Genomic DNA, 17,825 nt, shown 5'->3' with positions numbered 1-17,825 from the left:
ACCATGTACATCCAGATAGTCACACATAAAGTCTAAATGTGTTCTGGGAATTTCTACCTCATTTCTTCATCTGCAGATTCATTTTTTATCTTGTATAGAGCACTTTATAACCCTTTGAGTGGTGGTACCGTTACCACTAAATCTAATCCTCTGTTTTTTAATGGACCAACGCATTCATCATATATTTCACGTATTGGCCGGGAATCCAATTTTCTAACTTCGTCTTTGCACTTATGTATAGCCAGATCAACTTCGTTTTGGACTTCATTCTTTACGCATGACAATACGTGTGGTCGTGCTTTCACAACGGATATTCCCTGTTGAAAAAGTATATAGTTATAGTAAAAACACCTCAAGTGGCATAAATGTACATACATAAATACTGACAGAATATTTACTTACATCGACAGTCGAATAGTAGTCGTTCGCCAGTTGGTGAACCGCAATAAAACAGTTCCTTTTGTTGGATTTTCCCTTTTTCTTATGATATTTTTGCCCGTCAAATATTATCACTTTTCCAAGATTCTGTATCACATTTTCCATTTTATTAAATTACCGATTCGAAGATTACACACAGTAATATAGTGAATATAGAATGACATTTCATTGACAAGATTGCATTTGTGGCCAGTTGCTACAGTTAGCTAGGTCAATAAAGGATATGTATGAAAACTTTGCCTCCATGTGAATGCAACTTTGGATTCTTTTACCGATAGGGGATCCTGGTGAACTCCTGAGTTCACACGGATCCCCTGGGGATCAGGTTAGGGGATTCTGGTGGACTGAACGCACGTGTCAAGGCAATCTGGTATAGTAAGAAGACTAAAATGAACAAAAACATTTGAGTAAGTGTAGTGCCAGTGAATTAGTGTAAAACAATATAAAAATAGTGATATTATAAAAGACACACGAACAAAGTGACTTCCCCTTATTAGAGACATTAAAAAATGTGTTAAAGGATATATTCTTAGTTTAATCTATGTAGCAGTTTAAGTTAAAGTAGAATTACTTATTAGCCTAAGGCAAGGCTAGAAGATGTAAGTGTGGAAACATTACAATAACATATATTATTATATATTATTATAACATATATATTATTATCTAGGGAACCCTAGAGGGTAAAATACAGTATGTTACAGCCATTGTAAAATACTCTATTGATTGAAATGGATAGCCGTTGAGTTTCTAAATCAAATCAAATCAAAATCACTTTATTCACGTAGGTCACGGAAATGACACACATGAATGTCAAAAAAATATTTTTTCTTATTGAATGTACCGCTACTTTGTAAAGGTTGAGCTAATCAGAAAAAGTAGCGAGAAACTCATTGCCACTCTTTAATATCAAGATTTACATTTTCATCGATTTACAAATCATTTCAATTACAATATAATTAGGAAATAAGATCAAAAAGGGTTTTTAAGCTTCTAAGAATAAATTTCAAACAACACAAAAACTAATATTCGAATAGAAGTCGTGCAGAATAACGTCCTAACTAGTCAACGGTTGCAGCGAAAATGTGTCGACGCTAGGGAGACGTCGCATTTTATATACGTCTTCACCCTGTCCACCTGTCAGTGTCAACACAATTTAAATAATTACTCACTACAAACAATCAATACGAAAACGGACAGATTTTCGGTGATATGTTCACAGTCCAACGACAAACGAAATAATCGTCACCACCTGGTAGGGTCTTCCGCGTAGGTCCTTACGGGCCTCGGGGTAACTGTTCGGGGCGATGGCCCCTTTCAGTAGTATAAACGCCGCCTGCAACTACAGACGGGGCACTGGGTGGGACCGGTTGGTCCGTGGTGTCATGTCCGGTGGTATCTTGCTACAGTGCGATCAAGCCCGCGTAGTGTCGCGAGCGATCTGCGGACTGCAGCTGGTTTGTAGGTCCGTGGTTAGCTTGCGCCCGCCGCTCAGCGAGGTCGAGCCCGCCAGTAGTGTACCGGTGAGCGCCCATCAGCCAGCGGCGAGGAAGCAGTCGTGTCCTAGGAGACTAGGTCGCGTGATAGTCCTCTTATGTCCGGCGGTCGTCGATGGTATGGCGCGATGCCACGCAAATGCTGGGATCGCACTCCATCGGCGCGCGCGAACATAGAGGTGCTCAGGCGACGAACGAAGTCGTCCAGGCTCTCCATGCGAAGGTCTCTGGAGATGACCTGATTTCGTACGAAGCGAGGTGCTCCGGAGATGGTGCGGAGCGTCAGCGACTGCTGCACTCGCAGCGACTTGCGACCCGTCTCGCTTGTCAGCGCAAACCAGGCGGGGGCCGCGTAGGTGAGTCGCGTGCGAACGTACGCCTTGTATACGCACAACTTCGTACGGAGAGGCAGGTGGGACGCCAGCACGGGGTGGAGAACGTTCCGTGTGGTGCGCGTCTGGGCAACCACGTTCTTAACATGGGGCCGCATCGAGAGTGTCCTGTCGATGGTCACGCCGAGGTTTTTGGCCTTCGGGGACCATACGACGGTCTCGCCCATGAGTGACATCGGGGGCGGCAATAGACGCGCCCGCCTGATGGAAATCGCGAAGCGCGTCCAGAGCTCGCTGCATCTTCAGCGCTGCATGCGGGGCATTCAGCGAGGTGGTAATGAACGCCGCGTCGTCTGCATACAGCGCTAAAATAGCGCCGTCGGCGACTGCAATGTCGTCCGTGTATTTGCTGTAGCAGACGGGCGACAGGCAGCTTCCCTGGGGCACACCAGCTCGGATGGGGCGCTCCGTGGACAGAGCGTCTTCAACCGCCACTTGAAAACGTCTATCTTCCAAAAAGGTGGCCACAGTCTTAACTACTCGGCGGGGAGTAGTAGACGTAGACAGCTAGTACACGAGGCCGGCGTGCCAGACGCGATCGAACGCCTTCTCCATATCGAGGAATACTGCAACAGACTGCTCTCGCTTGTGGAATCGTCACCAACTGTTCTGCTACCGGTTATATAGCGGTCTGTCGGCTACTAATGGGGAGAGGTGACGTCACGTCTTGAAAATTTTCTTGTGTTTCTAAGAATATAATTATGTAAAGTAATGCAACAAACATACTCAAATGTCAAATAGCCAATGTCAGTAAAAAAGTCAAATACGAGTAAGTCAAAAAAGTAAATGTAAATTAATACAAAAGTTATTGAGTACAGTAGCTGCATCATCCACACACACCGTAAATAAATAAAGGTATTCTGTGAGCATTTTATAAGCGATTATAAATATAAATATATTCCCATACTTGTATATTCTTCACACGAGCTCTGCTTTTTCCGAACATATGGTAGATTCAGTAATATGAAATAAAAGTTTAGTGTCTTGAAAATGACAGGCTCCGTAACCATTTTGTTGATGTTGGTGCTTCTCGGAAGGATGCTACTGCCCATCCTCCGTTCTCTGTATCCCTTAGTCACCTCTTAAGACACCCACGGATGGATGAGGGCAGCGCAGGACCGACCGTCGTGGAAATCTTTGGGGGAGGCCTTTGTCCAGCAGTGGACGTCTTCCGGCTGATGATGATTATTATTCTTTGCTAATAAATTTAAAATAGGCTATTAAAGAATGTTCAAAAACAAGTTAATCTATACTAATATTATAAAGCTGCAGTGTTTGTTTGTTTGTTCGAACGCGCTAATCTCTGGTACTACTGGTCCGATTTGAATGATTCTTTCAGTGTTGGGTAGTCCATTTATCGAGTAAGGCTATAGGCTATGTTTTTTTTCAAAATTAGGGATCCGTAATAAAATTGCTATTTTGTAACACAAGGTGTAAAATCGAAAACCTATTTTTGCGTGCGCTGCAAAAACTATTGACAATAGAACATAATGATGTACAGGCTATAATATAGGCAATATTTTATTACTTATAAAACTATCGCGTGAATTATACTTTATATGGCAAAACAACGTTTGCCGGGTCAGCTAGTTTTTAATAAAGCTCCTAAAACTATGATCGATGGCTCATTTGATATCGAATGACGACTAGAAAAATATATTGAAAGTATGTAAATTAAGTTAAAATGTCAGTCAAATTAAGATGAAAAGAGATAGCTTTAGTTTTTTGTTCATGACTCAAAAGCTATTAATATTTAAGTAATTTTACAATAAAGGATCCTAACGAGAAGGAAAATTTCAATAAAAAAGTTGTTACATTGATAAACAAAAAAATTGGAAATCGAAATATACTACTATAATTAACATTATATATTATTATTATATTAATTTGGTCTATAATATATGATTTTACGATTTTAAAAGAATTATCAGCAAAGTGGGTCATGAAACAATTTTTTCCAAGCCTTGTACTTACGAAACCAATTTATAAACAAAAATAATCGTTTTGCTGCAGACGGTATCGGTACGGTAAATGGCTACTTAATGATGATATTAATATTTTATAGAAACATACTAATCACAGCTCAAGTACTGCGCATTAAAATTCATTTATCATTATTACATTCAACTTCACGTTCACCATTCAGTTATCTATGATTGTTAAGTATAGGTTAAGGCTCTGTATAGACGACGAACAAAAACTGTTTCTGAATCTGGTTGTACAGAATAAATCTGGTTTTCATAGAAAACTACTACCCCTTCCACTCTACGTCCTAGTTGTAAACAGTCAGCCACACTTAGAATTATTTCCTTACTATTTTTAACATTAAATAATCCCCCTAGAATATTGAAAAATCTAAATTTACCACGCAAGGCTGTCAGGTCGTATATACGCTAGTATATTCTAAGTCTATGATGAATGGAGAATGTAACAGGTGCTACGTTTTTTTATTGAATTTTAAGGGATTATTCATCATAAAATATTAGATAACCTAAAGGCCGTAATATTACGCGATGAACACGAATGCAGCTACCGTACTTAATAACTCTTATGTTTTTATTTATTAATTTAATTTATTTTACTTATTCATTTAAGTCATTGGGTATTTGACGTTAAAGTAGTTTGTTGCATCACTATACATAATATATTGTAATAAAACTCATTTCTAAAATGATGAATAGGTAAAAGTTGAGTTTCGTTCAAATTCACGCCAATTTCAAGCGCCACGCGAGCACAGACACAATAGATTCACGCGCACGGCCACCGGAGCACCGTGGTAACGTAGATCTCCATCGCCATCTTGAGCTGCTGACCATCGCTCAACATTTCAAGGAGATATCGCGACGCTACTTTGATAAGGCGGCCCAGCACCCTAATATCTTGGTGAGGGAGGCATGTGCTTACACTCCACTAGACCACAGTCTTTTTTTTTGTTAAATATTATGAATTGATGTGACTGCTCTTTTTACAGTCGCTTTTTTTTATGGAATAGGAGGACAAACGCGCGTACGGGTCACCTAGTGTTAAGTGATCACCGCCGCCCACACTCTCTTGCAACACCAGAGGAATCACAGGAGCGTTGCCGGCCTTTAAGGTAGGTGTACGCGCTTTTCTTGAAGGTACCCATGTCGTATCGTCCCGGAAACACCGCACAAGGAAGCTCATTCCACAGCTTCGTAGTGCGAGGAAGAAAGCTCCTTGAAAACCGCACTGTGGAGGACCGCCACACATCCAGATGGTGGGGATGATATCGTAACAATAATATAAATAATAATCTACGTATATCACCGCACTCGCCGGCGAGTGCAAAGACTCTTCAAACCTAGAGTCCACTGGACTAACAGATCATTAGTGATCTTCTCTCCATCCAGCCTAGTGAGCAGGTGGTCCGAGGTTTGAGTCTCCTTCCGAGACGCCCCGCGCCTGTGAGCTACATTTTCGGCCTCCAAGGCCCCCGCCCGCCCCGCCTGACATATGGGCCCCGTTTCGGGGTCTTCAATACGTAAATGTATTTTCCTTCTCTCGAAAAAAAAAGCAGAGAATACAGTAAATGATTAGCTGTCTATGCGTCACTTTTTCGTATTTCCTTGTTCATTCTCCTTCCCCTTGGACAATTAGCTCGCCAGTACGTCGCTCGCAACTAATGAGGAAGCACCAAGCAAGTATTTGGTGTCTGTAAAAACCTTAATGGTTGCCTGATTTAAAATAACAGCTGTTGTCTTTATAAGTTCTTTTACTTACAGAAATTAACAATATTAGATATATATACTGCAGAAACTAAGATACATATTAAGCAACTAAACATTTTTTTAACAAAATGAAATTTCTAAAGAAAATGAATTTATTGTGAAAGAATAGGTTAATTTAACACAAAACCTTCTCTGCTATTCAGAACTTGTCGGCAACGATTATTCATTGAATTAATGAGACTGTTTATGTCATCTTGCGATATTCGCTCCCAATGGAATTATAGCAAATCCTTCAGCTGTTGGGTTGTTGTCACTCCGTCCAAGTCCTTCAAAACACGTTTCTGGAGCATGTTCTATGCGTGCTCCATGGGGTTGAGGTCTGGCGATTGTGCAGGCCAGGGCAATACCCGGACATTCTCCGTTGTTAAGTATTGACTGGTTCGCCGAGCTGTATCTGAACGCCCATTGTCATGCATTAACGTAAAATCGGAGCCAAATGTTTAAGCAAATGGATGAACATAAGGTCTGAGAATATCCTGAACGTGATTTTCAGCGTTAATGTTTCCATTTACAAAAACGAGCTCAGTTCGCCTGTTCTTCATAATACCCACCCATACCATAACTGTTGTGCCGCTGTATGGAGGAACTTCCTGAATGCACCTGAGCCTTTCAATATTTCCGGGCCGACGGTACACTCACACCCTTCTTGTATCAGGCTCAAACCCGAATCGCGACTCATCGGAAAACATAATTTAATCCCATTGTTCCTGGGTCCGTGTTCTGCGTTCTCTACACCATTCATTTAGACGTGCGAGATTCACGTGACGTATCGGTGGGCACCTAATTGGGTGTCGAGCTCGTAGGCCGTACTCATGCAGTAAATTTCGCATAGTTTGGGGACATCAACACCACTTGAATTTTGTAGCCTCAAACTTATCTCTCGAGCGGTTAACATCGGCTGGCGTTTTGTAGTCAGTTGTATGTACCGGTCTTGCCGAGTGGTTGTACTCCTTTTACGGCCTGAATGCTGTTCAGCGGGTTCCCTTGTATTATTGTAGCGCCGCCAAAGACGACAAATACTAGACAACACTTCTATGAATGCCAAAACGCCGAGATACCTGAAATTTATTACTTCCCGCTTGCAACATCCCTACAGCTCTTTGTATTTCATTTGCCGTCAAATAACGTCGCTCCATGACGTAAAGAATATCTAACAATTCAATTTTGTTGTTAGCTTTATTTAAATGATTGGTAAAATAAAAAAAAAATAAAGACTAAACGTAGCAATAAAAACGCACTTAAATTCAAACACATTCCCTTTCATTTAATTTTATGAAGAAAACAAGACATAATTTTTTACAACACGCCAGTATGTAAATCAACATCAATAACAAAAAAGTTTACATACCTATGTATTTTGAGTGAATAAATTCAAATTCTGATATTTTTATTCAAAATAGGATGTGACATCACTTATTGAAAGTCAAAAACTACCACCCATTCCAAAATTAATGCCTCAGACCTGAGAAGAATGGGCACAACAAACTCAGCGGGCTTTTTTTTCATCGAATAAATATGTCTACAAAGTAATATTGTACAATTAAACTTATTATTTAATAGCCTGAGGGCAGTCACTCCAATCTGTGGTATCATTAAGAAAGTCATTTATGTTATAGTAACCTGTACCACACAAACGTTTTTTAACAATTATTTTGAATAACGTAATACTTTTGTTTTGAACATTTTCTGGGATCTTGTTATAAAAGCATATACATCGCCCCACAAAAGACTTACTAACTCGACTTAGCCGAGTAGTAGGCATCATAAGTTTATGTCTATTCCTGGTGTTAACGTTATTGTTATGACAGTTTCCGGCAAATTCACTTATGTGCCAATGAACAAACATTACATTATCAAGAATATATTGAGAAGCAACAGTCAAGATAATAATTTCTTTGAATTTTGCTTTCAATGATTCTTTAGGACCTAGGTTATAAATAGCGCGAATAGCTCTTCTGCAGCACAAATAGTGTATTAATATCGGCAGCGTTGCCCCATAGCAATATACCATAGGACATAATACTATGGAAATAACTAAAGTATACTAGTCGCGCCGTACGAGTATCTATGTCAGTTAAGTATCTAATCTTTTTAACCGCGTATGCTGCAGAACTAAGTCTGTTCACCAATCCTTCAATATGGGGGCCCTATTGTTATTTGGAATCTAGAATTATGCCAAGAAATATAGTAGATTCCACCGGTTCTATCACCTCTCCGTTTAACAAAACATTTGCATTTACATATTTGACATTTGGTACGGTAAATTTAATGTATTTAGTTTTCTTGTTTTTTTACAATAGGTTATTAGCGCTAAACCAGTACAGGATGTCAGATAGAATATATATATATATATATACATAGCTTGGTTTGTTTTCACTTTGAAAATCAGTGAAGTGTCGTGCGCAAACAATACTACCTCATGTTTTTTCTCTATAAGATTAAGAAGATCATTTATATAGATAAGGAAGAGGAACGGTCCAAGAATAGACCCTTGTGGTACCCCCATACTGAGAGGAGACCCAGGAGATCTCCTGCCATTCACGTCAACCCTCTGAATTCTAGTGTTTAAATATGAAGTGAGAAGATTGAGCGCAGTTTCTTTTATGCCATAGTGGTATAGCTTCCTGACCACCGTTAAATGTTGAACACAATCAAAAGCCTTAGATAAATCACAGAAGATGCTAAGAACAATCTGTGATTCCTCCCAGGCTTCAAAAATATTATTGATTAGCTCAACACCTGCATCCGTTGTTGAACGTCCCCTAGTAAAGCCAAATTGTTTTAAATGAAGTAACTAATGAGAGTTAAAGTAAGTAAGCATTTGGCTTAAAATTATTTTTTCAAAAATTTTACTAAGGGTCGGCAAAACCGACACAGGACGACAGTTATTCGGATCAGAAGTGCATCCTGACATATTGGTGTAATTTTACTATGTTTCAGAAGGTCAGGAAACAAGACTTAGAAATTAATTAATATAAATGGTGAATTTGTAATATCATGCATGTTGCTTAGACTTTTTTGATGTGTATATTATAAATTGCGCGAGATACAGTGAAATTTAGCAGGCCTGCTGTGTAAAGTGGTTGTGAATCATGAGAAAATCAGTGCACCAGCGTGGACAATTGGGCTTCACCGTGTATTGTCAATTTTACTGATATAATCCCATTCTCCTGGTAGTGCGCGGACAGCTATATTCCAATGTGTGTAATTTTTGCATGTTAACATTGTATGAAATAAAAAAGGTTTTTTGAGATTAGAAGCAAATACCGTTGTGTGGATCTGAGCTGAATTAGCTCCTAATAATATACAGTACATTAATTCCAAAAATACTACAATTAAAAATAGCTCATTTAAAATCCACCCGTCAGACAAAAACATTTCTGAGCATTGTCACTATTATTAGTATTTTTTTATATCCTTCAAGGCAAATTATCATCCAGTAAATGTTGATTTAAAAGAGTGGCAATGAGTTTTTTGCCATTTCTTCTCATTAAATCTCAATATTTTCCATACACATACATTTACATACATTTTCCATTTACATACATTTAATACAGTACATTAATTCCAAAAATACTACAATATAAAATAGCTCATTTAAAATCCACCCCTCAGACAAAAACATTTCTGAACATTGTCACTATTCTTAGTATTTTTTTATATCCTTCAAGGCAAATTATTATCCAGTAAATGTTGATTTAAAAGAGTGGCAATGAGTTTTTTGCCATTTCTTCTCATTAAAACCCAATATTTTCCAAAATGATCGTAACTCGTACAAAAGAAACTTTTCACATTCATAAGTGTCATTTATTTGACCTATATGAATAAACTGCTTTTGATTTGATTTGATTGAACTTAACACGCAGAATATGTTCTCAGCTACGTTTTTCCGCCGTCGTATTGTACTCACTATCGTCTGTGCAGCGCTTTATGATACTTATATGATATAGCGCCGTGTTATGTAGATATTGTAGATTGGTGTACCGGTTACCGACTCCCGGCTCGACCTCGATGTTTATCTGTCTCAGTTGTAATACGCGCTGCTTGCGAACGATGTGGTTTATAATTAGTTTATTAATTTATGCACTTTTATCGCCTTGTGTGCAAGGGGCTAATGATCTAACAGTAAAGTTGGAACAAGGGTATGTTCGAGGGTATATTGACCCAGATGGAGGATTTTACGCTTTCTACGGAATCCCATATGCAACTGCACCGACCGGTGACCAAAAGTTTAAGGTGAATATTAATAATATACTTTAAAATGACGCTATTTACTAGTCTCTATTGTTTTCGAAGTATAAAGTAATAGCTTTCAGCCATATAACATAAGCCATACGCGTCAATTTAAGGTAAGTGTCGAAAAAAAATTATTCTTTATAACCTGCATTATACTATCTATAATCTAGTGTCATTATTGATATTATTGTAACACTGTCTGTTAGTCTCATACTTTCATTAATTCAAGTGTGTTTTTTCAATGTGTTCATAACTGTGCACAGAAGACACAAAATAAACGTATTGGTTAGGTAATGGTATACATCTTATGAACCTTATGGAATATACGCATACATTACACGGGCGGCCCTTTCGTCCCTTTGTTCGAATACAAATAACAAATTTGCAACGGTAGGTACTATTATATAGGAATGCCAGCGATATAAAGTTATTTAGTTGAATTGATTTTGATAACCGAAATTCACTCTATTTATAACTGTTTTTCTCTTAATATTCTATTACTTACTATATAATATATATTATAGTGTATGATATAATACGTCGGATGGTTGTTATACTTTTTTTTTTTTCAAATCATAAATTGATCTCGCAATATTTAGTTTAAATCTAGACGTTCGGTTAATGTAAATAAAATAATGTTTGTTTCCGAAAGTGCAGAAAAGATGATTACAAAGTTGTGTTAATTTTTTGTAACAATAAATTATTATTAATAAATAATTATACATAGCCTTAATATAAATATTTTAGTGCAACAGGCGATAATTTAAATTGACTTTTGTTAATGACAGTAGCTGTAGAACCTACCTTCAATCTATCTATATATATAAAAGAGAATGTATGTTTGTATGTTCCCAAATTACTCCTAAACTGTTCGACCGATCTCAATGAAATCTTTTGTAATAGATTCGTTGAAGCTCAAGGAAGGGTTACATATATCATTTATATGGCAAAATAAAGTTTGCCAGGTCAGCTAGTATTACATAAAGATGTTAATAAAAAATATTTCTTTACATTTTCCCAATATTAACACAAATTATCTTGCCAAAACTAGGCCTAGCCTGTACTGTGAAATAATACGATATATATATTATACATAATCTTAATATATATAAATCTAGTGTCACAATGTTTGTCCTCAATGGACTCCTAAACTAATGAACGGATTTTAATGGTGATTACTTCGTGGAGTGCAGTTTGGTCCAACTTCAGAGATAGGGTAGTTTTTATTTCGATTTGGGACCCATAAATATTTTTATTTTCAATATTTGATTTTGTATGGACATATTTTCTATGAGAGAATTTAGTGACGCACGGTTTGACAGTTCCGCTGTGAAACAATTTCATTCTAACAACAGGGAGCATATTTACGAAACAATTTTTGATGTTTTGAAATATAAAACAGTTGTTTTTTTACTATCTACAGAACAACGTCTGTCGGGGCAGCTAGTAATACTATATGATACGAATATTGTTGTCACAATTTGAAGTAACTTTCAATTAAAACACGGATATAAAAATGATAAACATAATTATATATAATAAAACAATAATAAAAATAATATTTACAAAGTATTTGGATTTAAGAGTATGTAAATAATATAAATATTAAGTACGATATACATTCTTAAACATACATAAATACATATCCATGACTCTCAAACAAACATCCATTCTCATCATATAAATGTTATAAATATTGCAATTGTATTAATTTATTGTATTTTTTCTATTCAAAACTATGAAAATAATTTCCAATTCATTGGAAATAGGAATAATAAGGCCATCATATTATTAATGAGTTTGAAATAAAAATGGTATCAAAAAGTTATCGTAGAAATCATAATTATCATATCTAATAAATCATTAAGATAATATCTGCTTTTCTATAATACCTCAAATGTCTTTATCAGGTTGACACAAGCAGTGACATTTCAGCGAGCATGATGAAATTTTTTTTTTTTTATTATTAGATTATTAGTGAATCTATAGTAACTTATAAATTTGTCTAAATATGTAAAGATCTACTAAATTTTTCAATGCAGCAATGAACGTAAGCGCATTGCAATTTGATTATGGACAGTTAGAAATTCTGCCACAGATCGCACGCACCCTTACTGTAAATATTTGACTACAACAGTTAGTCGACCATAACGACGTTAGGTTACTGAAATATCCGAAAAGCATAAAAAAGATTCTGTAGAGTATCGTTAGTTCGCTCCTAAGAATTGAAGAGTTCCGTTACTTTGTCATGGATCCCATAGTAAGAATTTAACCAAACTCTCACCAAAGTGCCTTTGAAGTATATCCGTTCCAATAAAAAAAGAAATCATCGAAATCGGTTGGCGCGATATTGTGTTATTCGTAAATTTGTCACGCATATAATTATAGCAAATTTAAGCCTTTTATGGTTTTCTCATAGATTCCACTGTCATATCTAGACCAAATTGTATTGGGACCACACGTGAAGCACCAGCATTCAAATAAAAAAAGGTATCAACATCGGTTTACCTAGTCGGAAGTTCTGAGGTGACCAACATAAAAAAAACATATGGACTAATTGAGTACATCCTCCTTTTTTGAAGTCGGTTAAAAAGAAAATACCTTTACTTACAATTTGACAATTTTGCTTAAATTTGTTATTATTAATACAAAACATTATTAGTATAATTCATTATTGTTAAAATTATAGTGGAAGTCAAAAGCTACTTACTACCCAATCGAAAATATTTGTCTTACACCTGAGAAGAACCTAACCGGGCTTCTTCTTTGGGTATTCTATATAATTTCTGCTGCCCGACAGCGGTTGTTCCATTCTCGCTCTGTGGTAACATTGAGAAAGTAATTTATGTTTTACTAACCTTTACCACATAAACGTCTTTCAACAGTTCTTTTGAACTGCGTAATGCATTTGTTTTTCACATTTCCTGGGAATCATGTTGTTGCATATACATCGCCTTCGTTTGTAGATCTACTCCAAAAAGTCTTTTGCATAGCGTGACTAATAATGATCACTATATTGTCGAAGTGACCTCGAGCATAATAACCATCTTCCTTGTATCATAATGTTAACTACGTTATATTATCATGTATTTATAAAATAAAAAAGCCAAAAGATGGCTCATTTAAATTGAAACTTCATAATAAACACTAACACTAACAACTAGATACCTCTTGAATTTGAGAGCATTATGCTGTGAAGCATGAGTGTATAAACACATTTTTTACATAACATAAAATTTAATTAGACATATTTAAATTTAATTAAATTAAAAATTAAATTGTGCAATTTTAAATATAACGTAATAAGATAGTTTCTAAGAAATACTAACACTTATGGCCCAACAGTCTGAAATAAGCAGATTTTATTTTATTTTATTTTTTATTTTAAATATTTTTTATGAGTGGTATTATTATTAATTACTTATTTTTAACATTTTACAGGCTCCTCTCCCCGGCCCTATATGGCAAGATACGCTTGAAGCTGTTGACAACACCATTATCTGTCCACAAAATGATCCTTTCAAAGTAATTTCAAAAAATATGACAATAAAAGAAGACTGCTTAATAGCAAATGTATTTGTACCAGACACAAAAGAGAAGAATCTACCAGTTGTGGTTTATGTCCATGGTGGCGCATTCCAATTGGGTTATGGCAATTTGTTTACTTATAAACGGTTGGCCAGAAGCAAGAGAGTAATTATTGTAACATTTAATTACCGACTTGGACCACATGGATTCTTATGTCTTGGAACAGAAGACGTTCCAGGAAATGCTGGAATGAAGGACCAAGTGGCTTTACTTCGCTGGGTTAATCAAAATATTGCTAAATTTGGTGGTAATCCTGAAGATGTAACTATTGCAGGATATAGTGCTGGTTCGTCGTCGGTGGATTTGTTAATGCTTTCGAAAAGTGCTAAAGGGCTGTTTCATAAGGTTATACCAGAGAGTGGCGCTAGTACTGCAGCATTTAGTGTACAAACAGACCCCATAGAGAGCGCCAAAGAATATGCAAAACTTTTAAATTATACAGGCACTGGGAGTATTGTTAACTTAGAAAAATATTACAAAAGCCTATCTTATGATACGCTTATGTCAGCTGACGTAATGTACAGACGAGATTCTGTGTTTTTGATGTCACCTTGTATTGAACGTAAAAAAAGTAAAGAATTCTTTTTATCAGAAAGTCCTGACAATATTTTAAAAAGTGGTGCATACCCAAAAGTACCTATTTTATATGGGTTCGCATCAATGGAAGGTCTTTTCCGTGTAGGCTTATTTGATGAATGGAAACAGATTATGAATGATGACTTCGAAGCTTTTCTTTCTCCTGATTTAGAATTTGAAAGCGATGATCAAAAGCGAAAAGTCACCAGAAAAATTAAAGAGTTTTATTTCGGACAATCCACGATTGACAATGACGATATTTATGGCTATATTAATTATTTTACTGATGTTTTATTTGCTTATCCAACATTAAGAGCAGTAAAATTACACGTAGAGGCGGGACATAATCAAATATATTTGTATGATTTCTCCTTCGTCCACGATGAACTTCCCATCATTCCACACACAAATATTCGCGGAGCTGATCATTGCAGTCAAACAAACACAGTATCGGACGGATTTTTAGGTACAAATTATACAAACTCAAAGCTTGAAGAGATGAGAACTTTAACAAGAAGTATCTGGTTGAACTTTATAACTACCGGGTGAGTAAAGTTATAGAATAACTATCTGAGTTAACATAACAGAAAATCTGTCTGTCTTTCTATGGTTATCTTTACGATCCCGTAAGAACATTGAATATTTTCCACGGGTGAGAAGATAATGAGAATTACAAGTTTTGGCCTTAGTATATCTTCTATAACATCAACTTTATTACTTATGGAGACCCAACAAAAGACGAACTCTTTCAAATGCTACATTAAAGTATTTCGTCGCCTGAATTGTCGTAATGAAATGTCATTGACGGAATTATTTATATTGCAAATATAAAGGTATTTCTAAGTCAAATATATTGGTTTCGGATATGTAATAGCCATACATTATATTTTAAAACTAGCATCTCCGAAACATGCTGCATCTTATTATATATTATTATTATTCCGATTTCGATTCAGCCGAGTAGTCATTATAAGTTTATGTCTGTTCCTAGTGTTGTAATTATGATTATGGCAGTTTCTAGCAATAACATTATCGAGAATCAACAGTCAAGATGTTAATTTCTTTAAATTGCAACGTAGAAATAAAAAACATCTACAAGATTCACGATATACTTATAAGTATAACCTTTTACAGGAAACCAATACCTGAAGATTCAGAGCTACCTCCTTGGCCACCAGTAGGGAAGAACTGGTCTCCGCACATGTCGTTAGATCTACCGTTGAGCCTCAGGGGTTCGTTACTGAAGGACCGTGCGCTGTTTTGGGATCAGATTTACGAGGAACATTATCGGCAGCCAATACCACCACCAGCCGCACAACATACTGAACTTTAAATGTTTTCAGCATTGTAACAGCCTGTCCCGACCAATATAAAAATAAACTTGTCACAAAAAAATACGCACTTCAAATCAAACTCATATAACCTTGAAACGGGGTAACTTTGAAGTAAAAATTAATATTATTTGTATATTTTTTTTGCGCGAGAGAAGAACATCTCTAATGCAGATACAGTAAAATAGAAAAGGACAGCGAATCTTTTGTTACAGTAAGTAAACGATTTTGATTGATAAGTCGTAATATGACTATTTTTGTTACATTACTTTATGTATATTATAATTGAAATGATTTGTAAGATACAAATTATGAAGCTAGTGGCAATAAGTTTCCTACCACCTCTTCTCATTAAAGCTCAACCTGTTCTAAAGTGATTGTAAATGTAAAAATAAAAGTGTCATTTCTTTGACTTAAATGACTTAAATGACTAAAGTGATTTTGATTTGTAAGCAGTCAGCCACGCTTGGCAGCCGTAGGCAAGGATGTAAATTCTATCTAATAGAGGTAGAGGGACTGCCTAAGTAAAAAATCAAGTTGAGTTTAATATAAAACGTGCAGTGATTTGACATAAGTTTGAAATAGTCATTTAAATATTATGACGACGAAGTATCATCCGGCTAAGTATGAAAGCGAACAGTTGCTTAAAACGTAGTGGATTTCGTCTGTCACCGTTTTTTACAAGATTATAGCAGTCATCTGTCAATCTATCACTGACTGCACGGTTCATACAATCTGATACAATCGCTTTTTTCTTAGAATTTCGCTAGACTGGCCCTTGGTATTAGCCACTGACCTGTATAAATACCAATAGACTGGCGGCTGTCAAAGTGCATTTATGCCTGTTTGATATTCGCCATTTTGGCGCTGTTGGCCATGTAGCGGGAGTCTGCGGTACTAAAACCAGTGATGACAACAGCTAAACAAACATCAATAGGAAAACTATTTACAAAAAAAAATGTTTACTTTATTACGTTGATTCCTGAAGTATAAATAACACGGAAAACGACCGAAATTAATTCAAAATGCAAAAATACTTCAGAGTATTGTACGTTGCTCTCGCAGCCATTTGTATTATACGCCCTGGCCCATAGCCCTGGTTCAATGCGTCAGTTAAAGCAGCATCTGAAGCAGCAAATACTGGCATATCGAACTTGGGTTGCGGCGCTGGACATAAAGGATCTGAACTGCAAAGTTCTTAAGGGCTGCAGTATCACATCGGCTACTGCAACGGTGCAGGCACTAGGATCATCCGAAGGGAAACAAACCTTGCCCCAAGGGTAGGTCAAAATCGGCGAGCAGCTTTCCAGTTACCCGACTGGAACACGCAAGTTCTGGTCGTTGTCGAAAGCTGCTCTTGGTAACTTCAACCAGCCGTCCATGCCGCCGTTGCACATGAGGAATGACACCCTGGCCCATACGGCAAAAGAGAAAGCCTGTGCGCTCTTTTCACCTCCAACTCGACTCTTGACGACAACGTAAATACACCGCCGACCATCCCGCGGTGTCAGAGCTCTATGCCTGAAGTACAGTTCAGACAGAAAACTGTTAGGCGAGCTCTGTTTTCGTTGGACGTCAGGAAGTCGAGCGGGCCGGATGGCATTTCTCCAATCGTGCTTAGAACGTGTGCCCCTGAGTTGGCGCCGGTGCTAACGCGTTTATTCCGGCACTTTTATTCCAAAGGCGTAGTCCCTGACTCATGGGAGTCAGCCCTTGTCCATCCGATCCAAAAAAAAGGAGACAGCTCGGATCCGGCGAACTACAGGCCTATTGCTATCACCTCCCTGCTCTCTAAAATCATGGAGAGCATAATTAGCCGCCAGCTTTTAGTATACCTAGAGGGTCACCAGTTGATCAACGACCGACAGTACGGCTTTCGCCATGGACGGTCGGCAGGTGATCTTCTGGTATACCTAACACATAGATGGGCGGCGGCTATTAAAAGCAAGGGGGAAGGCCTGGCAGTTAGCCTGGATATAGCGAAGGCCTTTGATCGTGTATGACACAAGGCGCTCCTCTCAA

General features: G+C 37.1%; 1 protein-coding gene across 1 annotated transcript; it reads left to right on the top strand.

Moving 5' to 3' along the window:
* The first annotated feature begins 10,085 nt into the window (after nucleotides 1-10,085).
* LOC126971110 (para-nitrobenzyl esterase-like) lies at nucleotides 10,086-15,869 on the top strand. The gene is made up of 3 exons (XM_050817265.1): nucleotides 10,086-10,308; nucleotides 13,750-15,017; nucleotides 15,607-15,869. Exons 1-3 carry the CDS (start codon nucleotides 10,126-10,128, stop codon nucleotides 15,803-15,805), a joined length of 1,650 nt encoding a protein of 549 aa, XP_050673222.1. The 5' UTR covers nucleotides 10,086-10,125; the 3' UTR covers nucleotides 15,806-15,869.
* Nucleotides 15,870-17,825: the final 1,956 nt, after the last annotated feature.

This window comes from Leptidea sinapis, chromosome 23 (assembly GCF_905404315.1).
Source record: "Leptidea sinapis chromosome 23, ilLepSina1.1, whole genome shotgun sequence".
Lineage (NCBI taxonomy): Eukaryota > Metazoa > Arthropoda > Insecta > Lepidoptera > Pieridae > Leptidea > Leptidea sinapis.
Note: the sequence above shows the minus strand (reverse complement) of the source record. Positions and strands in the feature narration are given on the sequence as shown.

Coding starts and splice junctions, on each gene's coding strand:
- LOC126971110 (XM_050817265.1), top strand. CDS start 10,126: ATGTGGTTTATAATTAGTTTATTAATTTATGCACTTTTATCGCCTTGT. Junction 10,309..13,749: donor CCGGTGACCAAAAGTTTAAG/GTGAATATTAAT, acceptor AACATTTTACAG/GCTCCTCTCCCCGGCCCTAT. Junction 15,018..15,606: donor TTGAACTTTATAACTACCGG/GTGAGTAAAGTT, acceptor AACCTTTTACAG/GAAACCAATACCTGAAGATT.